Raw genomic sequence first — 27865 nt, 5'->3', positions numbered from 1 at the left:
GCCGGCCCTCTTCCAGGTCGCCACGGCGGAGAGGAGGTCGCGTGCCTCGGGCCCAGACGTGGCGACGCCTCGGCCTGCTCAGTCGTCCTCCTGGATCCACACACTTGACATATATCATACTTTGTATCAGATATTTCTGTCAATGCACTTTGTAAATTGTACTTTACTGCATAAAGCGTGTCCATTAAAGCGTGTTAACAGATTTCGCGGAGTGCCACTGCATACGTGGAAACAGAAAAAGCCTTTTTGTGGCTCCGCAGGAAAGCTGCATGTGATCATAGAAATTGCCTCGATTTGTCCATAATGAGTCCAGCAGTGTCATAGGAGTGCAATGATGGACCAGTGGACTGCTTCTCAAAACCTGGCATCCACAATACCCATCAGAAACAATTGATCAGGTTCCATGCAGCTTCCTCTGGAGCCACAAAAGGCTGTATAGTACTTTGTTTTCCACATATGCTGTAGTTCTGCCCAAGACCTGCACACACACTTTGATGTGTACAATTGGTGGAGTTACCCTTTAAGGCAGGTGCCACTTGGACAATCTTTTAAGAGCATGAGGTGGAGATAAGACACATATCCCTGATGAGACTGCAAAGGTACACAAAAGCACCTTGGATGACTTTTTTACATCCTCAATCCCATGGACGAATTGACAAGTTCATTATTATATTTACGTGCTGTGGGAGAATTACAGGGAAATGAATGATGCACGCTGGTGTCTGCACTCTATTTCCAAATTGATGCAATCGTGAACCTACAAATCTTGGATTCGAATAGACTTTACACTAAAACTGTGATATCCGCCTGCTAATCGTTGAGATCTGACCAAAAGAAGTCAGTCAGTTTCCAGTGAGCAGAATTTCGGTCCAAGAATCTTTAATCAAATTTGTATTTCCAAGGTCAGAAACTGTGATGTAGCGACTGTGAAGGTCATGTTTTTTTAAACTGTTTAGGAAAATGCTCTGATTTTGAAGTCGCTGGAGTGAAAATGTCCGCAGAGCACTGGGAACATCACAGTTCAGACGGTTTAAGGGCATAATTGAGTTTAGTTTATTAGAATCCCCTTCGGCTACAGTGTACCTGCAGCTGCTCTTCCTGGGGTCCTGGGCAGACAGTTTAAAGCAGAAAGCAACAAAGTGTAGCATGATGATGATGATGATGATGATGATGATGATGATGTATGAAGAGTGTTATGCCCGTGCAAATCATGCCACGCTTTTGCTGATAAAAGCGAGGACGAGGATGATGCCTATGACAGTGAAGGTCACAGAAGACGACGAGGGCGAGGAAGGGTGAGCTCTTGTACAAGCTCGTGGTGACGACAAAAAAAAAAAAGAGATGAATATGACTTGCTCTGCTGCCGGAGGAGCAGGTGGGTAACGGTGGATGGTGGAGCACACCATCACAGTGACACGGTGTTTGGGAAGGATATGGAGAGGGAATGAACCATGAGGGAGGAAGTTAATGATGGAGGGGGTAAGAAGTGTGGACGAGGTGATGAGGAGGAGCGTCAGAATGAGGACAGGAAGATTAAGATGTTGGTGGTGGTGATGATGATCTCTCATCTCCTGCTCTCAACACCCCACTCCTCCTCCTCTTCCCCACCCTACAGGGGCACCCTCGCCCTCGCCCCTCCCATGAACAGCGTTGCCTCGGTGACTGCCGGTTTACGTGATGACGTCGGATGTATATGAGCGCGGGCGGCGGGATCTCTCTCCCCTTTTACCGCCATCGGAGCGGAGTCTCTTTCTTCCCCGGGACCTCTTCACTGCGCAGAGCCGCTTCACCAGTCCAGCCTCCGGTCAGAGAGCGAAGGTAAGGGACGGGACCTGGAAATGGCTCCGGCGCCAACGCCCCAAACTTGTGCGTCGTCTCGAAAGTTAAATTGCAACCCCGCTTGCTGGAATTAACAAGCGGCAGAGGAGGACTAGTCCTCTTTGCTAATGCTAGTGTAGTCAGACAGCGGCAGCAGCCATTGAGACTGGCTCCACCATGATGTGTGTTAACGTTACACGCGTTTAAAAAAAATAATGAAACAACGGTTAGTATGCACGGCCGTTTCCCCCGGATCGTTTTGACATTCGTTGCATTGGTAAAAACCACGAAACGTCTGCTAATTCCCGTAATTGTCGGCGTTTATCGACATTTGTTGACACGTGTCTTGTTAACGTTATCTTGTATTTTTGGACTTGACCTTATTTTTTTTTTTTGAGGATGTTTCCCCAGGGTGGGGAACTGTGGATGCGAGTCTGGACCTTAAGGGGTACAACACACGGCGGATGTTTCAACTGTGGTAGCCGGTGATATGAACGCTACATGGCGAAAGCCCGTTAAAACATGGTCCCGGATCGCTGGCACCACTTCCTAACTGGCCCATATTTTCTAGCTACGGCACCGTGTCTGTCGAAGCTGTTCCTCCCACTTGCCTCAGCCCAGGCGGTGCGCATCAAGCTAGCAGCACAGAAGCTAGCTCAACTAGCAAGGCAGTGCATTAACAAGACCGGCAGGCCGGCTAAAGTTAGCCTGTTTACTAGCCAGGGGCTTGTTTTGTGGAGGAAGCGGGCGGACATTCGTTATCTGACGTCGGACGGTAAACGGTTCAACAGGTTGCCCGGCTCGCTTTTGGTTCACATGAAGTTAAAATGTGGCTTCAGAGTGAGCAGGCGTGCTCCCACCCGGGGCTTTTTGTCAGTCATTGATGGGTCGCTGGACTCGAGCATGCAACACGTGGTCTCTGGGCAGGATTAGTACAAAAAGCCTGTCCCAGAAAAGAAAAAAGATCTGTGTTCGGTCAGTGTGTTCAACCAGTGCTACCATTGCAGTTGATACCGAGATCTGACTATATATGAATTGTTTTGCGGCTATTTGGTATTTGTTGACTTTTTGTGACCTCGCCGAGATGACTAGAAGATTAGATTTCATACAGAATATTATCTGTTAAATGTATCAGATATGTCTCATATCATGATTCGTCATGTAGATGGATCTCTTGTGAGTCTCATATTTCACAGTTGAGATGGACGTATTTCACAGAAATGTGCATACATATGTAGGTATTCCAGGAACGTGTACATAAATGTAGTCATAACTCCTTCCAGGCATATTCTGCATTGATTTAAAGTGCCAGAGCCTTTTCTCCCTGTAGAGCAGTTTGTCCACATTATGTTTCACTGCAACTATTTTTGTCCATTAAAAAGCAAGTATTGACCCCAACTCAAAACACCCTGTCATCACATTTTGCACAGACAGTATATTTGAAAAATGTCCGCCTGCTGCTAAGAGCTTTCTACAGTACTTTCCCCATCAATAATTTGGCATAATAGAGAATACAAGAAGGCCGGGGTAGATGGTGTCATCTTACCTCAGATATTGCAGTGTGATGTGTGCTTTTTATTTTTCTTTCATGGTTGTGGCTTTGTTTCATGCAGACCATTGTTGACTTAAAAGTGACAGCTCTCCAAATTATGAAATGACAGGATGCAGCTCTCATTTGAGAAATGGGACACGATTAAAGACACAAATCTGAGTCAACACAGACAGCTCTCTTCATCAGTTATTCCCCTATGAAGGAAGAAACAATTTGATCTGCAACGTGACTTTGTTCAGAGCTCACTGAATTGTCACATCAGCTCTGTAGTTGACTAATCTTGCTATATTAGCCGAATGTAGGCCAGCTAATATATAGAGAGATGGTGGTGATATGATGGCTTTGCTCAAAGGATATCCATCCTGCTCATTTAAACATAAATGGAAAATAAGACTTCTTGGTTTTGTACTTTAAATCTGAAAATAGTTTCATCTCAATGGTTCACTTCTGATTATCGTGGACCCCAGAGGTTTTAAGTTTTGGGCCTTTGGTACCAGAACCATTAACCGTGTCACTGTCTTATAAGGGACTTTACTCCTGGGATGACGAGTGAATGCAATTAATGACTAGACAGGATGGTAAGCTAGCAGGGAGGTGGCAGTCAAAGACTAGGATTAGAACCTTTGCCCCAGTCTGTGCTCTATTGAAATGACATTCACGTTTGCTGTGATTTTTGACAGACTTTGATGGGGCACATTCATGCAGAGTGTTACACTCTGCATGAATGTGCAATTCTGCATTGGAACTGCCCAGTATGGTAGCAACAGAATGATGTTTACCACATCTGATATATAACATAAGGCAGATGCATGCAGATTACCAATGATTTCTGTTAATATGCCAATTATTTTGCCAATTAATCATCGGTAAGGAAGTAGTGAAACATGTCCTGCGTAATTTAGCTAGTGTTCCAGGTGATGTATTCAAATGGCTTGTTTGTCCAAACTAGGAATGTCAGTTACTACTGAGGCTGAAAACTATTAAATGGTTAATTAGTAAGAGGAGAAACAAGCAAATTGATGTGAAATATAAGAGTCACACAACTGAGTGATATGGCCTCAAAATAATAACCCTAAATTTTTAGGCCGTATCACAATGCGCAATAAATTGCATCTCCTCAAAGGCACTTCAGAAATACTACGACAACAAAGGAAACCATATCAACTATTACAGTATTTTTTATAAAATACCTCCATCAATATTGGGGGATAACTAGCAGTTATAAATCCCTTGCTGCAATGCTTTTAAAACGGGGGATGATGTCTTGTGTCAAATCCCTATTTGGCAATATCCAGAATCTAAGATGATACCTGGTCGCATATCCTGATAATGATACGGATAAATTGGCCAGCCCTAACATGAAGCAGAATAATAAGGCAAAAGGTAACTTGAAAATGACACTGGTGACTATTGGATGTTTATATAATTTAGGGGGGAATATTAGAAGATAGCTCAGGTACTTGATGTCAGAAGTCCAGCATGTGCCATTAGGGAAGTGTCCCTCTGTCAGAGTGCCTCTCAGTCTTCTGCATGATTGAGGTTGTTGTCTGTCTTGTACTCATTCCAGTGGTTCACACCATCTTTGCCAATTGTACTGCGGCTGGGCTAGTTTGGAGGCAATGACAGAGGTAGCTGTTTGCCTCCTGAGGGAGTGAGAGACAGGTAGGGCAGAAACAACCCAAATACTAAACATAAGACAGAGTTTACTGTTAGGAGTCTCGTGCATAACCTGTGAGTGCACCTGGGGATGTTTAATATTGACCATTGGTGACCTGAAGGCTGTCGATTTTGAGTCCAGCCAAACAAAAATCCCCTTTAGTAACTTCACCTCTATTCTTGTCCATCACCAATATCAAATGAACTGCACGTATTGCTCTGATGGAATGCTTTTAAAAGTAAAAACCTCTGTCTATAAACCAGCAGCACAAGGCTTAGGTCTAGAGTTACAGCCACCTTAGCGATTGTGTGTTTTGACACCTTTGTCACTGCAGGTCATGATCTATTGCCTCGCTGTCTTATGGGCACGATCCTGCCGCTCACAAAAGAATGCCATGGTAATCCATCTCTCTAAGGGGAAGAAGGCTCTGGGAGGGGGTGTGGGGCGGGGTAGTCACAGTCTAAACAGATCACAGATCCCGTCTGAATGGGAAAAACACACTTTTTACACAGAAAACTGGAAATGTAATTCAAAAGGTGATGAACTGAGAAAAGGAAGATTGTCATGATTGTAGTCTTTACTTCTGTTGTGCTGCTCAGTATTTGGTAATCGATGTGATGATGAACAAATATAAGACAGTGGTCATCTTATGCGGTCCTGTTGTGGCTACTAATGGTGCCCAAAACTTAACTTTTTTGTGGCCTCACAGGGCTATTCTTAAAGAATGGGGGGCATGGTGTCAGATCATCATTTTTCTTCTGTTAAAAATGGGCACAATATTTATGATTCTTTTTCATTAACCCCCTAAATTCTAGGGAGCTGCATTAGAAGCTTAGTCTGGCTGCATTATTGGGAGGCTAGGTCTACACTCCTTTTGTGGCAGCAGACATTTAGATGCATTCAGCGTACATTAAAAGGCGTGTTTCTGTATCACTGATGTGACGATATATTAACTGCACAGTTTGTCAAGACAATTTCAGTGAGAACCTTTCTCAGCTGCTAGTTGTTGTAGGTTTTTCTTTTTTTTTTAGGAAAGAGGGCTTTGCTTTGATCTTTCACTGAATGCAGGCTGTCAGGAGGTGTTGACTGCTGCATAGAGCTCCTTCTTTATATGTATTTTTTATGCATTTCCTCTTTGATGGCATTGGTGCACATGCAGCAGTGTTTTGCAAGAGTAGGATTTCTTCTAATGCCTGTTTTTGTTTTGTTTATATGAAAATATTTGCCATGATTTTAAAGTCAAGTGTTAAAGCCTTATGTACAATCTGGGTTACGTAATATAAATTGGGTATCTCTTTTGTTATGTTCTGCTAAGGCTCTGAATATAGAAGCGGGGTGAGGACCACATCTAAATGTGAAACATTGAAATCTGTCTGGGAATCAGCAGGTTACCAAGTCAAGCTCTGTCAGCTTTGAATGTCTGAGATTGGCATGAAAACATTTAGTTAAGGAAATGGAACCTATTCTATACTGAATATGAATACCAGCATTTATTATAGTGTCTCTTGTGTCGGCAAGATTCACACAGGTGCAGGTATCCTGTTATTAACTCATTTATGAAGTTACCTACCGGTCCTGGTCAAGTGTTTCGTACTGATTTAGTCCTGTTTAATATTTGTTATCTGCTGATAATAAATAGGATCAAATACTTTTCTTTACCTCAGTATTAATTAAAAAGGTGTCTGGCATGTTGAAAAAACAAGCAAGAAGCTTCTTGATCCAAATGATTATTCAAAGGAATGAAAGTTTAGAAGACGCATCACTCTGTTGGACTTGAAGGAGCTAAAAGAAGCACTCAGTCCTCTATGATTTTACAGTGATGTTACAATTGAAGCTCCTTCCCTTACAAACCATCTGTGATGAAGACAAACACCAGCTTGTAGACAGCACACAAACCTGTCAACAGCCAAGTTTAATTTTGGCCATCAAGTTACTTGTGGAATTCACATTAATTAGCGACAGCTGATGTGACCTGCCGCCAGCGCATTTGTCATTTTAACTGGGGAAAGCATCAGTCATCTCCAGCTAAAAATGAAGCTGTTACCTGAATGTTTTGTACATTGAGATTTTGATGATGATAAATGGCACCAGAGCTTAGTGGATCGGTGTATATTGCCAACCCAGGTGTCAGAACAGAGTCACTCATGGTGACTGTGACCAAATTTTTCACACCAATTTTCACTCTCGTACAGCGTAAGTGTCACAGTGTAGAGCCTGGCTGTTGTGAAGGAGAGCATTGCTGCAACACCAGCAGGCTGAGGTGAACAAACATAGTATTGTCTCCTCTGTAAATTAAGATTAAGAATTAAATTAAGAGAATTCAGACTTAACTAAAAACAAATAAAGTGCAAAGTTTTCATCTGGTTTAAATCAAGTTTTTAAGTCTCAAATGTCACCTATTAAAGGTTGTATGGATAACATTTTTATGTAGACAAAAGATTAAAAAGGAATATGTCTACAGCGCCTGTAGAAGAGTGCTGAATAGATGTATCTTTTCCATACATATTGATTGAGAATTAATCGGTTGCCAGGGCCACAATGATGATTTTTTTGTATCCCTTTGTAAGAATTCTGACAGTTGAGTCAAGGTTTGTGAGCCAATAGTGTAATGCGGTTGGTATCATGTAGTATGTGTTTTGTCAGTGAGTCTTAATAGTTGCCATTTTGTGGAAAAGAAATTTTAAAATGTCTTAAGTTCTACTTAGGAAAAGAACCATGGTGATGTAATTGCATCATGAAAATGTTGATCTCTTCATCAAAGAAAAAACCTGTACTTGTTATAGCTCCTCATCCTCAATAGCTGTTTTTACTGTCTTTCATTATGTGTTGCTAAGTTTAACATCACCCCTGTAGTGCTCTTAAGCATCTTAAATTAGCATCAGGAGTTATTTGCAAATGCTGTTTGACCCAGATCTGCTGACAGTCAAATGTTTAGTCAAAACTAATTTGTTTGTGCCGTCCAGTATTTCTAAACTAATTACTTTCTCTTCCCTCTACAGCATCATTTGAGACTCGGCTAAGATGGCAGACATCGACAAGTGAGTACATCTTTTTATCAGTAAAAACTTGGCCTCCCTGCTTCCTGTCTCCTCTGTTGGTCTACTACTCGTGGTGCCTGAGATATGCAGCAGGGAGATCCTTGGCAGTAACGAAGAAAACACCTGCTGTGACATGACTGATTTGGGCGTGGTTATATATGCAGCCTGATCAAACCCATAGAGGGAAGTGCAGCAGGCATACCCCTAGTGAGCCCTGATGGAAGCAGTTGTTTACCAAGGCTGGGGCTCTTTGGGGTGCCACGCCTGGGCTCGGGTTGCATCGTCAGCTTGACACACTAAACACATACATACAAAACATGTCACAGCGTTTGAGTGACACTTCTAAACACTGCTCCGACATCAGTGATGCTCCAGTGGCTGTCGCACAAAAGAGACAAATGCACTCTCCCTCACATACATACTACTCCACTGTTGTTGACCATTGATTTTTCACCTCGTGCTGCAGACTGGCAAGAGGGTGATGGGCTTTGCTGATGAAACTGTGTTGGGTTTGGTATTGAGCTCTCCTGCAATGCATCTTAAAGGAGGGTGTCTTGTTTCAGTGTTTGGAAAAGCATCATGGATAAAGAGAGCCTCCAGTTTTCCTTTACTGCTTGAGCTTTTTAGAGCTTTATTGCATCCTGTGGTTTAAAGGGATGAGAATTGTATATTAAATAGGCAGGGATTGTGACTGGACATAATCACCTACTTCCCTCAATTACTGCTGAATGTGCCACTGAGCAAAGACATGTTAGAATGACCAGAGGTGTCACTAGTTTTCAAAGTCAAGGACTCTACTGATCATTCTTCATGTTTTGAAATTGAAGCTTTAGGCAATTAGTGACTTTTCTATGATAGTTTAAGACTAAACAAGTTTTCCCAGCTTAATCGTTCAGTATATTCTTGGAATTATAAGAATTTAAAGTCGCTGGCAGCTTCTTCCTAAACATGTCAGAAGTAGTTTGGTGGTCGGTGTTAATTCTGTGCAAACAATCTGAAGTGCTGTGTTTTGGCTGACCTTCTCTTCTGCTCCCCCTCCTCTGTGTCTCCCTGAGCAGCAAAGACCAGGCTGAGATGGACCCAGCAGATATGGAGGATGTGGAAGAAGTGGAAGAGGAGGAGACGGGAGAAGATGAAAACAGCAAAGGTACGCCCCCTTACTAAAAATGCTTTGGTACAGACTTTTGACAGTGTAATTTCTAGCAATTTAATAGTTGTAAGTGGTTTGTGTCTTGAAATGCTTTTTACACAAATGTTACATGAATATCTGCGGAGGAAAATGCATAGAATACCAGGTTATTACTCATTCAGGTGTATAGAAATGTCATCTCAGTAGCAGATTAGCAGTTTGAACTCTGTGTGCCTCTGCGTGGCATTTAATCTGAGCAGAGTATTTGCATGACATGATGTTGAATTGTAGTTATGAGCTGGGAGGCATAATCAGTTTTATTTTGGGATCTTGATGCTGTTTATGCATCCTTTGATGCTCAATAAATGATTCACACAGATTTTTTTCCCTTCTTTTTCATATTAGCCTACTCACGGGGCACTGTGAATGGATATAGATAGCTGTTTGGCCTAGTCTATTTATAGCAAGTTTGAATAGTCTTTTTTTAAAAGCCAGACTTCAAGTAAGGCTCAGTCTGACTGCCTACGGCTGATCTGTCATAGCGACCAACACAACTGTGCTAAGTCTCGATGAGAAACCCGACATATCATGCATTAAGGCTGCCGTGAGTCACCAGTAACAAACTCAGAGGGACACAAAAATCAGAGCCCAGCTAATACGCTAAACTATACCTGCTCCAACCCACCAGTGCAAATTATATAGCGACCTCCATTCTCAAGTTTATTCACTGTTGCAGATTATGCTTTTAGGAAATAGGGAAGCATAAATGCTCTACCTGCAAATGCATAGATGCCGGTTTAGACCTTGGAAGCAACACTGGCAGGGTTATCCTCAAACAAGCAAGTGTTTGTCCCTGCTAAACTAGATTGGTGGGACTGCAGGGTCAGACCTTTTTAATGTACAGCAGTGATAATGTACAGTGACTTAACTTTGACATCACTGCACAAGGGGCTGGCAGCATACTGGTTTCATCAGTTACCGGACACAGGACACGACACTGGTGTGGCTAAATCTTTGATTCCACCTTTGATTTCTATTTTAAGGTTGAGATTGTGATGTAATTTTTATTGATATCCAACTTAAAATTGAGATCGTGACACCCCTGGTAAGGACCCAGTGGATTAACCTTTTGTTTTTTCTGAAAATGTCCCCACAACAATTGGAAAAATCTTATAGTCTGTGTGTGCTAATAATTTTACATCACTTGATTTACCGAGAGCAAGCCAGGTGACTGGTAGAATGATCACAAACTACATTAACATCTACAGTTAGTGTGTGAACTAATGGAAGAAAACTTATTTAATACAACTTGTGCTAGGAAGGTCTTCAAAGTTAAACTTGACACCGCACTATTGGAGGGCACAATGTGCAGATGTATTCTGTTACTTATTGTAGGGCTCCACAGAGTTGCAACAAATTCAATCTATGCTGATGAGCCTACATGTACACCCCTTCGATGCGTTCACAGTCGGAAAGTATAATTGCTGTTTTTTTTTGAGTCACTGTGATTCTAAAATGTAGAAAGTCCATTGTGCTCAGCAGGGATAATGTTTGGTGAAATAGGGGTAAATACAAAGAGGCACTCATTACTGCCTCAAAGGCAACTGGTCCTGTGATAACTCACTTCACTGATAAATCCACACGAAGCGTGTTTGTATTAAGGCACTCTCCTAACAGCTTGTGTTGTGTGAATTCAGACAAGCATAGGTGTATTTATTTGACTGGAAGCTGTGCCTTGGACAGCTGCTCTATGCTAGCTGGTAAGACATTATAAGCAAAATGGCCAGGATGTGCCAACAGAGAAAAGTGACTTCCAATCTCTTTAATCTTCTCACCTGCCAGCAGCGATCTGACTGAGCTTTGATAGGTGCAAGCAATGTGTCGGACACTCGGATTGTACCATCTGTCACCTGTCTGGTTGCACAAAGGCAGAGCACCCTTTTTTGGCGACTGCTGCCTCTTGTATCCATGTAGTGCTGGCAGATTATTAATTTGACTTCATTCACTGTTTAGCTTGTTTACTTCAAATCACAAAACAGGAAAAATATGCTGAAAACAAAACCTTTAAATGTAATAGAGATGACTGAATGCTCTGGGCAGGAAGCTGCTCACATAGTCAGTGAAAACTCATAATGCTTAGAGTTGCAGTGTGCCTCAGGATGGCTCTGATATTGCAGGGAACATGAAGTCATTACCGAATAGAACAAATAAATATGTCTCCATTTGCAGTGATTCCTGTCCAAAACATGAATTTGCTTATTTGAGCAAAGCATTAATCTACTAAAATCTCCCACTTCTGAACATTTCTCATCAAAACACAAGTGAAAGCATCTTTTCGTGCTCATGGATTGTTTAGACTGCCCCCGTATAGCACTTTTGACTATATTTATGTGTTTGATTCCTCAGCCCGTCAGCTGACTGTGCAGATGATGCAGAATCCACAGATCCTGGCTGCGCTGCAAGAGAGGCTCGATGGTCTGAATGGCTCACCGTCAGGCTACATGGAGAGGTGAGACATGGTCTATTTTTTAGTGACAACTTAATCTTTGAGCACATCTATACAGCTTGCCCCTTTCCAAGGATCCTCTGCAACATCTGTAAAGACTCTAAAGCAGTAAAGACACTTTCAGTAGCAGTTGGCTCCCTAATTGCAGCTGATATTAAACATTTTGGCAAAAGGCTGGTAAACCCATTTTTGATTTATTGGTCAAAATAGCTGTATTTGCCATCATTACATTCCCTTCTGCCATTTTTGTGTGGAAAAAATAAATAAATGAATAAATACAGGGAAATAATATATTTTTGTTTTAATCAATAACTTACAGAGTAGATGTTTTTTAACCACACTGCTAAGTCCCGGTGCTGTGGGCCATCAGTCGTAGGTTGTAATAATTTACACTCACTTGGATGGTAGGGGGATGTTTTGCTTCTGCAATTGCATACTTACATGCTAATTAGTTTCCTAAGCGGTGGCTGTGCCTGGTTGAGCAGCAATGCTGTTACGCAAATCAAGTTCAAGCAAAGTTTATTCATATTTAGCAGCCATATGTTTTAGTAAAAGATTAAAAAAAACAAAAAAAAAAAAACAAACCTGAGTCTAGAGGTGGGATTTCAACTTTCAAACTGCTACTGAATGGCTCAGCCCATACTAAGAGTCTGGAGTCTGGTTTTGTGGTGATGATGTCAAGTCTCAGCCCACGCTAGGTCAATGACTAACCATCTCAGTAGCAGAGAATTTCTTAGGCTTAACTTTGTGTAGAGCTGCGTAACAGGCAGCTAGTCAGCAGCCTGTTTTAAAATATATCAATTGTTCTTGTTTAGTGTAGTTGTTGGAAAGAAAAGTGGTCAGCATAGTTGACCTGAGAGCCCAGACCTTTTTAGTTGCCGATCTATACCTCACTGTGTTGGATGTCCAAAGAACCGCCTGAATGACTATATAGTAGAACGAGATCAGCAGCTCCAGAGGCAGGTTGAACTGTTCTGGAGCACGAAGTACATCCTCTGCTAGGCTTCTTTCTCGGTCCTGGGAGATTGTGGATCCCAGAAACCTTGAGGTTTCCACAGCAGACACATTTGCTCAGTGCGGTAGAGGATGGCAGTTTTGGGGACCCCTCATGAAGTTTACTGTAATTTGCACAGTTGAGCGTGTTCAGCAGCAGATTGTTCTGATGGTACCAGTTCAACCTCCTGTCTGTATGCAGACTCATCACCGTCCCAGATTAGGCTGCGTTGTCTGCAAACTTCAGGAGTTAAAAAGATGGGCCGTAGAGCAATAAGAGCAATTAATGCAAACAACAAAACTTCACCAAGCAGTCAGTGGATGTTGTTGTTTTGGCTGGTGAGTTAAATCTACCAGCCGTATGTGTATTTTACCAGCATTTGACCAGTGGCTGCTTTTGATAATATGCATTGTATAAAGGCATTTATTTTGATAAGACATAGATTCAGCCTATTCCTCTTGTGCAAAATATTTACTTGAGTAAGTGAATACTTTGGCAGTCATTTTGTGTTCCAATTGTACTTTGGATCAGCATGTTTTGTCTGTGTCAGAAAGTCCCGATTACACCCACTGTGTTTGAAAGTTTTAATACTTGGCATAAAAACATCCAAGAGGGGGTGAGTGCCTTTTAATAGGCATCGTTAGTTTGTCCTACTCATGGATGAACTGGATGCACCAGATGGATGACTACTTAAACTTACTGAAGAACAGAGATACAGTCAGTGCCGGTAGCCTCTGAGATGCTGTGTGAATGTAGCCGTGTGTCTTGGCCGGGGGGGCTGTGCCACCCACAGCTCCTCTTCTCAGAAAAACCATCAGCAAACAGCTCTTTGATCAACTTGTCAAGTATTTGGCAGTCACCAACAAACTCACCATTTACAACATCCCGGCACTTGAGACCAAACATGTATTCCCATGCCAGGGTAGCGCAGGCGGTTTAAATTAGCACACTGCAGAGAAACTAGAGCTCCCAAAGCCTGGTAATCACGTCACAATTACTGCTCAGGAATAAGTCAATTGATGTTGAAGGCTTCACCTCAAACAGGGAAATTGGATTTCGTCAATTTGTATAAAAATTAATGGTGGTTGAAACTTTAGTGCCACGGTGGCTATTTAAGAATTGTTTTACATGTCAGTATCTTCTGTTTGCAATTTTAAAACTGACTACTGTCCAGCTAAAGCTAATGGCATCAAAATGGCATTCATTAATTTAACCTGTATTTATCCAGCCAGTATTAGTTTTTAATCAGCCTGCCCCGTGTAGTAGTGATAATGCAGAAATATGATTACTTTTGCTGATTTCAGGAATTTAACTCAGCCCTTCATAGACTATACCTGAATTTGAAACTATATATGTCTGCTCTTCTGGTCTTGATGGGCTTTTGTCATTTTTATTTGTGGAGCAAGCTATACAATAAAAACTAAACATCTAATTTCATTAAGGTTGATTTAAAACTAACTTACTAAACAACTCCAACAACAGCCATTGAACCATAAAGTGTTAGACATACTATATACAAGTATTCTGTAACTGACATGAGGCCAACTTGCCTTCTGGTCACAGGTTGCAGTGATGCATTACAAAACAGAGTTGAGATATAAAACCTGTCATCCTGCTGTCCAGGACTGATGAGGTTGTTTGAGGTCATAGCTGTTTGAGTCAGTGCTCTTGTCTACAGAGGTTAACACTCCTCCTCAGTACATTCCTCAGTATTTAAAAGAGAATTAAAAGAGGAAAGAAAACCTGACTATTCTTTTCAAATCTTTAAGAACCCACACTGCGTCATCTGCACTAGGAACCAGGCTTTGAATTCCTGAAACATAAACCAATCTGTGTACAATGGGATGTAATTTCTTCACTTTGTTGTTAAATTAATCAAATCTCAATAAAACTTGTTCTGGTGCAGGGTCAGTTTGTTGACAGTGTGTACATTTTGTCTTGAGTGTTTTTAAATGTAAAAGTCTGGGAGCAAAGGAAAGACTATCACAATTATTATTAATCTAAAGATATATTAAAGGGTTGCCACAAACCCAAATACCCAAACTAGCAATCCAATTGTTCTCACTCAGTGTGCTTACTTTTACCGTTACAATGTATAGATTTGTCATAGGTTTGTCATTACTGTACTATATTTGGAAAACTGGCCTGTGAACTGTGTAGCAAGAAAAGGCAGGGTGAAATTAAAATGAAGAATATGACCTTAACAATATTTTTCCAGGATTGTACTCACATCTTCTCTGTTCGTGTCTGTCATTCCACAGTTTACCAAAGGTTGTAAAGAGACGTGTAAACGCCCTCAAGAACCTGCAGGTCAAATGTGCCCACATTGAGGCGAAGTTCTATGAAGAAGTACACGAACTGGAAAGAAAGTACGCAGCCCTCTACCAGCCGCTCTTCGACAAAGTACGTCATTACACCTTTTCCTTATTGTGACTTAGAACTACTAGTACTGCTATTACTAATATAAAAAGTTTAACTCTGGCTTTCCTTGAAGCATAAACTGAAATATTGGCATTACAATTCAGTTTCCATTAAAAGAATCATGAACCTTTATGAGTGTTGATCATTATGAGTAACTGGATAAGACAACAAGGAGCACTTGATGCATGCATTATCAGTTAGAAAACGTACAGTTGATGCATTCTCCCTCAGCATCTGTTGCCTTTAAGCGGGCTGCTGTGTTTATGCCGATACGTGTTGATGTATATCCAGTGAAAACAACCCCCCACCCACCCACACGTCTTCCATCTTTGATCTTTAGTAGCAACCTCAAAAATAGGAAGCGGCGCGGGTGCCACTGATCCATTTTAGAACTCAGACATAAAATGGATCTTTCCAGTCGTCTTTGTAAAGTAGATGGCTGTAAACATAAATACCACTATAGCAGCTTTAGCATTTTACTGTTGTTTACACTTGAATTTAGGTCTGTAACTTTGCCTAGAAAATGCCAGAAAATGTAGAGAACTGCTCTTTACAATTTAGTTAAAGCCCAGATGACATTTACAAATGTCTGCTTCCTACTTCCAAGCTTTGGTCATTGAGGAGAAAAGAGAAAAGGGTAACCTTTGCAAGCTGGAACAAGACCATGTTTTTGTTTAAAGGGGTCTTATTATGCAGATGTTTAGGTTCATACTTTATTTTTTCTCATATAGTGCATTGCTGCAGCATCACCTTCCACGCTTTGTCTTTAACGTTCCATTGTAGCTACAGAGTGAAACATCTCGCATCCGTTCAATCTTTGGCGAGAGTTGCACTTGCGCATTACATAATGGGCAGGATGTAGCCAATCATTGGCAGAGAAGGGCGGCTTGTGCCGAACAATGTAGTGTGATCTAAAAAATGATGCGCTACAGCAGGAGCAACTGTATTCCTGCTGGCTGACTGGAGTGTATATATTTTATGATAGATGGATGGATAGATAAGGCCTATTACATAGTGATGCACATAAGTTACGGAAGTAAAGACTCAACACAGGCGTTTGCGACAGTGCATGAGCAGTGTTTTCTGTGGGAGAGAGTAACTCCCTTTGGTGTGGACTTAGGGCTTTTTCACTAAGCACACCGTTTGACATGCACAAAAATGCTAATAACACAAGAAAGGAAAGTCAAAATCCCAAATACACAATATGACCTCTTTAGTAGCACCCAGGATGATTATTAATTTAACTTGTAACCTATTTGATGAATTAAGACAAACTGAGACGGTGAAAAGTGATTTTATAGTTGAAGATGAATGGGGATGAAATGACTTCTCTGATCACAGTTTAACTTTGGTTATTGTTTTAACTTGAAATTATAGCATTTCACATAGATTTCATAGATATTTAAAACAAAATTCACAAATGTTATAAAAATCCCAGATTTATAAACAGTTACCTGAAGAGTTCAGTCAAACCTGACACGGTCTGTAGTTGCACTAGAATGACACACTGGGTAAAGATCAGATTGTTCTACCACTTTCAGATGCATGACTCAGCACTGCTGACAGTGTTCATTATGGAAGACTGCATGATCAAAACATGGCAGGTCTTGTTATTTTCATAAAGCATTCTTGACTCTTCTCCCTTTTGATATACATGTTGTTGAGTGGACTTACTTGTGCTAGAAAGTCACCTAGACAGTCACCTGCTTGTTTGTGAGGTCACTAATTCAGCAGCGTTACAGGCTGGTTTTCATGTAAACAACCTGAGCAGCCAGTTTCCTAATAACAGCCAATGTCCTCACCTGTCTCTTGAAGAACTCACACAAAAGTGGCGTTGAACCAGTGGTCCAAACTTTAACTTGTTTTTATTTCTCTTGTTTACAGAGAAGCGACATAGTGAAAGCAGCATATGAGCCCACAGATGAGGAATGTGAATGGAAAGCAGATGAGGAGGAAGAGCTGACAGTAAGTAAGCAGGTACAGGTGACGTATACACCTGCATGCTTCCCCTCTAACTGAGCACATTTTTTTTTCTTCTAGTTTCAAATTCATGCATGCAGCTTATAGTCTCATCCAGAACAGAATAAGCTTCTCAAAATGGCAACACTGCATGCAGCCAATGAGAGCATGGACTTTTTCATCACTGATTTCAGATGGATGGATTTATTGCAGCTGTTTTTTTTTTTTTTTTTGAGGTGGGGGGGTAAAATTGCATGGACCTAGTTCCCTTTCTGCATTTTTTGTCGTCAACTAGTCCCTAATGCTGAGTGCTGTCTTTGTGGGTGTAGGTGGTAATTAGCTCTTTGTTTAATATGGTATGATATATGACAAGAAAAGTGGTTGAGCAAGCATTATTTTGAAGAGAAAATGTCTCCCTGAACCAGGATGAGATGAAGGAGAAGGCCAAGCTAGAGGAAGAGAAGAAGGACGAGGAGAAGGAAGACCCCAAAGGCATCCCCGAGTTCTGGTTAACGGTTTTCAAAAACGTGGACCTGCTCAGTGACATGCTGCAGGTAGGTTCATCCAGACAGCTGCTGGGGAGACGGTGAAAATGGGTCACAGACAGTATTTGCTGCTAGCAATGAAAAATCAGGGTTTGCTTCCACCTGCTGGCCTAGTTGTGTAGAGCATGGGCCTCCCCTGTAGATTATAACAATTCGCTATTTTCCTAAATGCTTTCTCTCCTCCTCAGGAACATGATGAACCCATCCTTAAACATTTACAAGATATTAAAGTAAAATTCTCAGATCCAGGACAGCCCATGGTGAGTGAGCTCGACCCTCATATTGAATAGCTGAAGCCCGTCTGCTGACTTTGAACTGCCTGTAACTGTCATGATGTTGTTTGGTCATCCACAGAGCTTCACGTTAGAGTTCCACTTTGAGGCCAATGACTTCTTCACAAACACAGTGTTGACAAAAACCTACAAGATGAGGTCAGAGCCCGACGAGACTGACCCCTTCTCCTTCGATGGACCAGAGATCATGTGCTGTACAGGGTGAGTTCAGCACCTGGTTTTATTTTGTCGTCTTGTTGTAAATTCAGTTGTCCAGGTAATCAATATAAGTTGTTTAAACACGTTCTCTTTTTTAACTTGTTAATCAGTCATGACATTTGTATAATTTTAACTGCCATTTCAGTGGTCTTGATTTATATCAAGTGAGATGTTTCAGTATTGTCCTTTTTTCTTTTTTTTTTTTAAATTTATTTATTTTTTTAATATGTAACTGTCAGAGTAATTCTGTTTTAATAATGTCTGACTCATTTTTGACCCATTCCTTAATGAAACATCCCCTCAATAACCAAGATAGCCATTTCCCACCATGCCTCCATTAGCTGGCTATTTTCTCTCTGAATCATTTCTAAGTAGATTTCAGCGACCTCACCAGCTAGATTCCTAAAATAAATCCAAGATGTCATTTAGACTTGACATTTAAAATGTTTGGATACTGACCTTGCTTTCTCCTGCTGCCTCCTCCTCGTGTTTCACCACAGTTGCACAATTGAGTGGACAAAGGGCAAGAACGTCACGTTGAAAACAATCAAGAAGAAACAGAAGCACAAGGGCCGCGGCACAGTGAGGACAGTCACCAAAACAGTCCCCAATGACTCCTTCTTCAACTTCTTCACTCCGCCAGAAGGTAAGGATGGGGCAGGGGTATTAAACCTGTACAGTTTATCGTGCCTGTCATAAATATGTGTGTGATTGAACTAACTTGAATACTCTCTACTTGTTTACAGTTCCAGAGAGTGGAGAATTGGTAAGTCTTGTAGTACTTCACATCATCTCAAAGTTGTATCCCCTGGTTAGTCGGTCAAATCATCGAAAGGCATTTTTCCTTAATTGCCATACATCATTGCCCAACCCCTCAGCTTCAGTATTTCATTGGTTAGTTTTGGCTATGAAATTTGTCAGACGAATCATTTAATGAACTTGCTCTTTGAGTGACTTAATTGATGAATGTGAGTCTATATACTTTCGTTTTTTTACATAAAAGCTTAAAATGCCTAAATGCCACATCCCTTGCTTCACAAATGTCCACAAACTATTAAACAGATCTGTGAGTCTAACTACTAGGGATGCAAATTTAAAGCAATTTAATCTGTAGTCATTTGCCTTAATAACTAATTATATGTTAATTATTAACATGATTGGTCTTCTTGTAGTTCAATGTAAATTTAGAGCAGGTTACATTAGGAGTTAAAAGAACAAAGTCAAAACCAGGTCACTTAAACAATAACAAAATGATAACTTTTGTTTTTTACCAAATAAGAATTACTTATTTTCTCATATCAGAATTCTGTATTTTATTTTGATTGAATCATTTGTAATTAGTAAACGGATGATTTGTGCCTTTCTCTGATCGTCAGTTAATTCATTTTTATTCAATTAAATTCTTAATGGCAATTAATAGAGTAATGATTAATCATCCACATCCCTCCATGAACGTACATATTACATTTTTTATTTATCCTCAACTGGAAATGGTCCCCCATAAATGCACTGTTTCAGTGACTAGCTGTTTTCGTTTTTAGTTAATGGTTCTAAAGATTTACAGATTTAGAATGAACCAGTGGGTTTGGTGCTTGGGAAGACAGGAAGCATTGATGGATTAACATCTGTCTTTTGAGGGTTTGATAATGTGTAAATTCTGAATAATACAACCCTTTTTCTTACGGCTGGTCAGCAGTCAAAACACAATGCTATGCTTAAGGGGAAAAAATAGGTATGTGGCAATTTAGCAGTGGTCCAATTACACACTGATTTCCAGTAGTCACTGCATGGTCTCATCCAAACCAGTACAGCTAGGGTTTGGGTCAGTGTCAGATGTGTTCCTTATATCCAGGAAAGCAAAGCTTTCAACGGCTTCAAGCAACAAAAACAGCAAGGCATGAATGAATGTATATTTTAGATGCAAAACTTTAATATTCAAAGACACCTCACTCTAGTAATCAAAGTTTTCCAGTTAAAGTATATATTTGGCCTTTAGCTAGATGACTGCATATTTTCTGTGTTGCTCTTAGCTGTTAAATAAAGGAAAAGATTCCTAGTGATTAGCCAGGTTCTGAGCTTCATAAATCTATGTATGTAAATAAACTGGAATGTCAAGAGAAACATCATATTGTTGCCAAACCCAGAGTACAGCCCAGAATGATTTCTGTTACCCTACCTAACCTTAGTGCTGTTTTAAACAATTAAATTGCACACAATGATTGGCCCGTCTGTGTTCAGGATGAAGACTCGGAGGCGGTCCTGGCTGCAGACTTTGAAATTGGCCACTTCATCCGTGAGCGTATCGTACCTCGGGCTGTGCTCTACTTCACAGGAGAGGCCATCGAGGACGATGATGACGATGTGAGTTCTGGCTTTTTAGTTCAAGTTTGGTTTGCTGTAAACTCTGCCTTATTGGAATGAACAAATGTCACCATTATGGACGGTTCATTGTGTTATACTTTGTCAAAGGAACAGACACAAAGTAACAAAAAATGCACTGCTTTGGCACCTTTTTAAGCTGTTAATGGTGTAAGGAACGTTCTAGTAATGGATTTCACTATATAACATTTGGCTGAAGACTGAAAGTATCAACTGTTTTAATAGAGGATTCCTTGGCAGTTGGATATTACATTTATTTTGGGTGAAAAAATGAGAAGCTTGAATCAAATCACATTTAGCTGAGCTAATCCTCATGTTTGTCTTCCACAGTACGATGAAGAGGGAGAGGAGGCGGATGATGAGGTGAGACTATTTAAGACCTTGATGAAAATGACTGACAGGCTTTAGTGTCGTCATGGATACTGCTGAGGAAGCCCAGTAGTCTGAAGTTTCTTTGTGCTGTGTGTTCAGGAAGGAGAGGAGGAGGCTGATGAGGAGAACGACCCCGACTACGATCCCAAGGTGAGATCAATCACACACACACACACACACATACACACACACACAGCCCCTCCCCCTCTTAAGATCTCTGGTGTCCTGAGAAAGAACTTACTCAGCTGTTCTCAACTTTGTTGGCTCAGGGTGCTCTTTCCAAAAGTAAAACAGCTCTGACTGGAGGCCTCTGATGGCAGCAGTGATCTCTCAGTCTCCACAGTTCATGAGTGAAATGTTCATGTTTGTAAGTTGAAAATGTAGTCCCTTTGAGGTTCCTGAGCTGCAGGTAGGGAACAGCTGTCCTAAATTGTCAGATTTCAACATACAGAATACATACTGTCAAATGCATCTCATTTTACACCAGCTTTTGGTTTGCTTCAGCTTTTTATGTTGTCGTGATCTTGATTTGGCTTCCAGACAAAAACAAAACTCTCCCAGTAGACATTTATCCTCTTTTCACCATCGTCCTAACCAGATCCTGAACCTGCATTTTCAGAGTTATTTCTCACCAATTAAGACTGACTAAGGGCTTGGCGATATGGACACGATCAAAGATCATATCTCTGTATATTTAGGGTATATTGGGTACATGGGTATATTTTATATCTGTATTGTTTTTATGGTGCGAAATGTTCAGATGTAAGTCAAATCCATAACTGAGATGTCAACAGGGGCAGGGCTTTCTTCCCTGTTTGAAAAGATACAGCTGCAAAACAAAGTGCATTTGAATGGTCGGGCTGGATGTTGACTTTCATTGCACATATCACTGGTGCTACAGAGATGGAAGGTCTGGCAGCACAGGACATAAAATGGTTGCATTAGTATAGTAATATCAAGGTCTGTAGTTGGAGACAATTATAATCTTTTCCAAAACAAAGTCAGAGACCTTTTTAACAATTGATACAGTACTGGTAAAAATGCAGACATTGTTTTCAATATGTTAACTTTAATCATTAATAAATATACACATGGCAAGGAGAGGGAGCACAGTATTATACATGTTCCCTTTTACGAACTGCCGTACTATCACTGCGCCGCAGTGTTGTAAACATAACTGTTTTCTGATTCATCTTACAAACAAGCAAGCAGCTTAGTCTCTGTCTCATTTAAAAACTTCTGGATATATCTTTAAAAGTCAATATACTGCCAAGCCCTAGTTGGACTCTTGCATGTTATTACTAAAACCTTAACCTTAAGCAACACACAGATTTATAAAGATGACCCCAGTGTTGCCTACAAACAACATTCATTTGAATCATTTATGCTGATGTTTTGGCCTTAGTTTAAAGCATAAATTGTGTGAAAAGCTTTGGCCTGAAATGTCTAATAAAGCATAATTGTGTGTATGCTTTGATTCAGACCAAATTAAGTGCAAACCTGCAGAAGTTTATTGTAATTCAGCTGAGACAAATAAAGAAGAGCTCCTCTCCCGTAGGCTGTTTATTCACTGAGATTTTTGGCTTCACTGCCTTCCTGATGGAGGTAATGTACCTGAAAAACTGAATATACAGAGCGTACAAAAGAGAAGCTGTGCAAACTCAAAGGTTTGCAAGCAACAATAAGACAAATGGAAATCTCCTGCTACATAATGTATTGAAATGGTTTTCATTGGTGAGTTGCTAGGCTGGTGTCTACTGCTTATGAAGTTGCGCAGTAAATCATGCCATTTTCTCAGTGCACGTACAGCGGTCTGGTTTGGGGCTTTTGTGAAGTGTTACTTGGGTGATCTGGCCTGAGTTCAGGCACAGCTTGTAACTTTGACCCCGACACGATATAAACAAGCATGACCTTTGCTTCTTTGCTAAAAAAAAAAAATGTCTTTGACATTCTGTATTCTGCTAGTTTTGCTTTTTTTGTTTTTCTCCTATTCATTAATGTTTCTTCATCTCCGGTCACTTTGGCATCCTTTGTCAGCTACTCTTTAAATTTTTCCTCACTAGGTTTAAGTGGTGACAGTAGAAAAATAACCCTATCCTGGTAGGTACAGCTTGTGAATTGTCAGCTTACTACCATCACACCCCCACCCGTCACCCTCGCCCTCTCCGATTTTGTTTTTTTTGCTTTCCTTTTCCTCCTGTTTGTCCATCATCCATCCCTCCATCTCTCTGCACCCCACACACAAGCACCCTCCCCCTCCTGCCGCCGTGCTGCACTCCCCAGAGTTACTAACCCACTGGTTTGTTGTTGTTGTTTTTTTTTTTTCGAGATTAACCCATAGTGAGTTCTGCATTTGCACTTGTATTATTTCTGTATGTTGAAGCCAGTCCAGCCCTCCTTTGTCTTTTTTTTTCCCTCCACAATGTTGAACTTCCACAAACGCAGCCTAGTTTTTGAGTTTATCAGGATGATTATTTGTCTGCCATGAATCCTGTCCTTTTTGTTTATGGATGTTTTTTGTTTTTAATACCCATATAAACACCATCAGTCCACTCGTCTATGGTTTTTATCCACCTTCCCGTTCACATTAGTTCCCTTCAGCTGCCTTTTCTCTATAGATGCACTTTAAATGCTGGGATAATGGCCTTGGAGGGCTGTTTGTGTTAGAAATAAGTCCTAACCAATAGTTGGCAAATTACCCAAATAAAAAGAAATGCCAACAAAGTGTTTTATCTCCCTAAAGATGCCATCATTGTCTGCAGTAACGGCCCATTTTCTGTAGTTTCATTAGAAACTCGATTGCCTGCAGTAGATGGGGTAAAAAAGAGAAAGAAAGAAACATGAGGAAAAATAACTGTCCAGACATGAAGTCTTTTAACAGACACTGCATCATGGTGTATAAAAGAAGCAGAGCAGTTACTTTTGGCATTTTGGTGATAAAACAGCAGTGTTTAACACTACATCTTGCTCAGAGAACTATTGTTGGAATAAAAACTATCAGGAGTTCAGCTGCGGCCAAATGTATTGCACAATGGCTAAAATGACCTTACAGTGGAGTGGGGTATGGCACGAGGCCACCAAGAGCAGCCTGAACAGCTGCAGCATGCCATCACCTCTACAAGTGTCTAATGTGTGTTGGAAGGACGCCCTAACCCAACTACGATGGGGGTCCTAATTATCTTTCTGTGCACTTCTCATCCCCTATTTGTGAGTTGCCTTTTTGTTGTTGGCAGCTAATTGATGGGAGGAAAATGTAGAGAGGTTGAAGTAGAGAGTGTTTATTGTACTGCAGCGTCAAAATAAGCACCTTTGGCAGTTGATCAGCTATTTTAATCCCATTTACTTATTTTTATCCCAGCATTAAGTCTTCTATAAATGAACTTAAAGCAATACCAACACATTTTAATCATTAGCCAATGGAGATTATGGAGCTTAGTGTGTTCTAAGGCTCGTGTTTGTTGGTTTAATGTTCCTTTCATCTAGTTTGCAGAGCTTTGTGTCTGACCAGTATGTTGGCCTGACCTCCACTGTCAGCTGATTGGGCTTATCACTGACATTGATGTGCAGTAGAAACTGTGTCAAGACAGTAACAGAAATTGCGATAATAAAACTAAATGTTGTCTCTATTTACATTAGTTTGTCCACGTGATCATTAGTGCTGGTATTGGTTTAAAAACTCCAGTATTTGTCCATCTTTTTGTAGATTCCTGAGCCTGTTTGTGCACTAAAGTGATAATTCTTGTTAGCCACCTAAGGAAGCAAACACTTTGAGGTCACAAAACTATTGGTCTGTCAGCATAAGTAAAATCACTAGGGTTTTTTAACTATGAAGCTGAAGCCAACAGCCAGTTAGCATAGCTTTGCATAAAGACTGGAAACAGGGGAAACATTTGTGGTTATTACTCTTTTTACAGATTAAACACAGGAGTAAAGCGCTTTCAAAATGGTTTGTAAGCTGATTTAGTTACCTTGTTAAGGAGCCAGGTTGCTCGCTCTTTCCAGTCTTTATGCTAAACTAATGTGTCCAGCTTCATACTCAATAGATGCATAAGAGAGTGGTATCAGTCTTATTTAACGCTCAGCTTTGAAGCAAATGTATTTCCAAAAATGTAAAAATATTCACCATTCATAAGTACACATTATAAACTCACTGCATCAGATATGCCCACGGCTCATTGGCCTCCAGTGTGTTTAATCAGTAGATGGCATTGTTTGACTCCAACCCAGGGCCTTCTCAGATCATCCCCCCCTCTACATCCCAGTCTTTTCTCTTTCTTTAATACTTTGACAAAGTATTTCAAAAAACACCCACAGAACCTTTGTTACCACGATGCTGGGGTCATTAGCCATGGATCACTTTAGACCATGATGATCCAAACCCTGTTTGCAATCACTGCATTCATAAGGATGCTACCATGATGACAAATCATAGTTGTCCTTGTCTGATCTGAATGTGTCTGTCCCCCTACATTCATATCTGTGAATTATGTCTGTGTTCAAAGTAGTCAGGAGACGATCTACGCTTCAGATGTTTCAGCGTTTCAAGTAGCTTGTTAAATGTCTTTTAGGTCTTGAAATGGCTTTGCTGTGTGTGATGTGATTTTTGGTATGTCTGGGTGGTGTGTGTGTGTGTGTGTGTGTGTGTGTGTGTGTGTTTTGGAGTGGTTTTGGTCTTAACAACCTGTCCACCCCATCCCTGTGATTTCTTACAGAAGGATGCAGCCCCCCCAGCTGAGTGCAAGCAGCAGTGAAGTCTGGCCCGGCTGCCTTGAGGAACAACTGCACTGTAACGGCTTCTCAAATTAAACAACAAAAAAAAGTTTAAAAAAATAGTTACTTACGCCTTATAATGTTTTGTATTTTTCTTGGTAGAGAATTTGAAGAAAAAAAAAAGTTTCAAGATTTTTGTTACAAAAACTCATGGTAATATACTGGGAGCTGTGTGGCTCAATATACATAGTATTTTACTAGACCTGTTTTTTCCTTCTCTTCCTCCTTCTCTGTACAATAGATAGAATACAGGAAAAAATCTCCCTGGAAAAGCATGAACTTGTTTCTTCACTGCTAAAAACTAGTTTGGGTTCTTGTGAAGTCTTTTGTTGTATTTGCTCTTAGACAACAGCTGTGGTTTAGACTGCATCGCGGCGACGTCAATTTATAATCCCCACCCCCCCTCCTGTTTCCCTCCGTATCCTCCTACCAAAGTTACTGGTTGGTCAGTTCTGGTTGTCCCAGGTGATTTTTTTTTTTTTTTTTAAACTCTTAGCGGGGCCTTTAGCACTTGTAAAAGCACTGTAGCATTTCCAGCTCTTGTGAGGGAGGACAGATATGTGCCCTGCGGCCGGGTGGCTACTCCAGTTTATCTAATCTTGCTGAGCATGGGATCCGGAGTTGGTGTTTTTGGCCACTTCCTGCACCACTTGTGCTCAACTACTTTCCACTCTTGATACATTCCAGTAAGCAGACTGGCTGGCACTGTCGGTGCACCTCTCTCACAGGGAGTCAACATGTCTTTTAACTGGACAGACTCACCTAATTTGAACAAAAATTCTGTATTTTTTTTCGACCCCCCCTGTCATGTAATCTGTCACTCCCAGAGTTTGATACAGCCTGGTTGAGTCTCTTAAACATTCCAGAGGATCCTTTGGTGTGATGGCCAGTTCGGGCCCCCACCCCCAGCCCCAATAATCCAGTGCTTCAGGCTCCTCGTAGGCTCGCAGTGGCGTGGCTGTCGTCTTTTCTGTAGCACTTTGTATTGTGTGTGTGTGTGTGGTGTACCAGTGGCGTCCTGTCATCGGTTAACTGTCTTGAGTATTCCCTGTGAGCAGCACTTTGTTTGACGCCCCCCGTAGCCTTATCCGGCACGGGGGACTGGTGCTGTCTCCGCTCTGTGGAGAGTTGTGCTATCTAGTTTTGAAGTGCATTAACTTTCTTACTGGGGAGGCACACTTGGCCTGTTCAGAGAGGCTTTGTATGAACAGGGTTGGGCAGATGTAGCGCAGTGAAAGACAAAAGAAAGGCCAAACCAGGTGTTGAAGTGTCTGTTAACATGTCAGCTTCACCAAAACGCCCCTTTTTCTCATCACTTTGACATTTACCTCTTGTGTCGTCAATTTGTGACTAGTCAGGTGACTCACATGGACCTCAGCCCAGCCTCTGAGGTCTCTGTTCATTTTAATCACTGTGAAAGAAAGAGGGGAAGTGTGATAAGGCCTTTGTGTAGGCCAATGACCCACCTCCCTCCCTACCCCCCCCAAACTCCTTCCTTTGTTACCCAGAAGGCCACAGAGAAGCATGTCAGAGCAATACTTAAAGCCAGGAGGGGGACCGAGAAGAAACCGTAGCCTGCCTCCCTCCCTGTCCGTTCTTAATGCCTTTTTAGTCGTGAAAACAGCCAAGTGTTGGTTGTGTTGGGCAGCATCGTGTCCACTGTGGAGAGCCAGGGTACTTCTCATTCTGCAGGGAGTATTCAGATCATGTTCAATGGAGAAGGACGTGAAAGGGTTTCTGTAGGGTCCTTCTGAGCAGCTGTTGTCAAGGCAAAATGCTATGCTACAAAAATACTAATGTACTCAATAACTGTACGTGTATGTTCATGAATAAATTGGTTAAACATGTCCAATATGGTCGTCTCGTTTTTTGTTTTTGCTGCTGATACTGATACCAGCCAGTAGAGGGCGCCATTGCTGTGAGATTGTACAGTATTGACACATCCTGACCTCCATGAGCAAATATGGTTTGTAATGAAATAAAGAATGACCACATCAAATACCACACTAAAGCCAAGAGCGCCATTAGACCTGATCCCAGAGAGGCCCAGTGTGGGTGAAACAAATTAAAAATAGAGCAGCTTCTTAACAGTTGCATTGCAGAGAGTAATGGTAAGATTATGTTAAAGCCAAGTGTGGAGACACTTAATTGGGTGACATGATAAAGGTTTGCACTAGTTGTATAAACCAGGCTGTCTGTATATACTGGAGGTCACCAAAATAAAACTAGTGGAC

The 27865-nt window shown here is 41.1% G+C and overlaps 1 protein-coding gene and 1 long non-coding RNA gene across 4 annotated transcripts in view; both read left to right on the top strand.

The window, feature by feature from the left end:
• LOC119032109 overlaps window positions 1-643 on the top strand; it is a 32792-nt gene extending 32149 nt beyond the window's left edge. Inside the window, exon 3 of the long non-coding RNA XR_005078778.1 lies at window positions 17-643. This is a non-coding gene — a long non-coding RNA (uncharacterized LOC119032109). The remainder of the gene's footprint in view (window positions 1-16) is intronic.
• Window positions 644-1695: 1052 nt separating this feature from the next.
• On the top strand, window positions 1696-27483 carry nap1l1 (nucleosome assembly protein 1-like 1). 3 transcript variants are annotated; one of them, XM_037121614.1, is made up of 16 exons: window positions 1696-1818; window positions 8027-8065; window positions 9124-9212; window positions 11601-11703; window positions 14956-15097; window positions 17000-17092; window positions 17500-17628; window positions 17808-17879; window positions 17974-18113; window positions 18611-18756; window positions 18857-18876; window positions 20349-20471; window positions 20820-20852; window positions 20961-21011; window positions 22925-22961; window positions 25574-27483. In XM_037121614.1, exons 2-15 carry the CDS (start codon window positions 8049-8051, stop codon window positions 22928-22930), a joined length of 1164 nt encoding a protein of 387 aa, XP_036977509.1. In that variant the 5' UTR covers window positions 1696-1818; window positions 8027-8048; the 3' UTR covers window positions 22931-22961; window positions 25574-27483. The 3 variants fall into 3 exon arrangements, with proteins under 3 accessions (XP_036977509.1, XP_036977508.1, XP_036977507.1); XM_037121613.1 differs by lacking the exon at window positions 22925-22961 and having other exon boundaries at window positions 17000-17080; XM_037121612.1 differs by lacking the exon at window positions 22925-22961.
• Window positions 27484-27865: the final 382 nt, after the last annotated feature.

Source organism: Acanthopagrus latus, chromosome 14, assembly GCF_904848185.1.
Source record: "Acanthopagrus latus isolate v.2019 chromosome 14, fAcaLat1.1, whole genome shotgun sequence".
In the NCBI taxonomy this organism is placed as follows: Eukaryota; Metazoa; Chordata; class Actinopteri; order Spariformes; family Sparidae; genus Acanthopagrus; species Acanthopagrus latus.
This window is presented reverse-complemented; position numbering and strand designations above follow the sequence as displayed.

Bases quoted from the DNA above. Each gene is read 5' to 3' on its own strand.
- nap1l1 (XM_037121612.1), top strand. The intron at 18,757-18,856 runs GTAAGGATGGGG...ACTTGTTTACAG, and splicing joins CTTCTTCACTCCGCCAGAAG to TTCCAGAGAGTGGAGAATTG. The intron at 20,472-20,819 runs GTGAGTTCTGGC...TGTCTTCCACAG, and splicing joins TCGAGGACGATGATGACGAT to TACGATGAAGAGGGAGAGGA.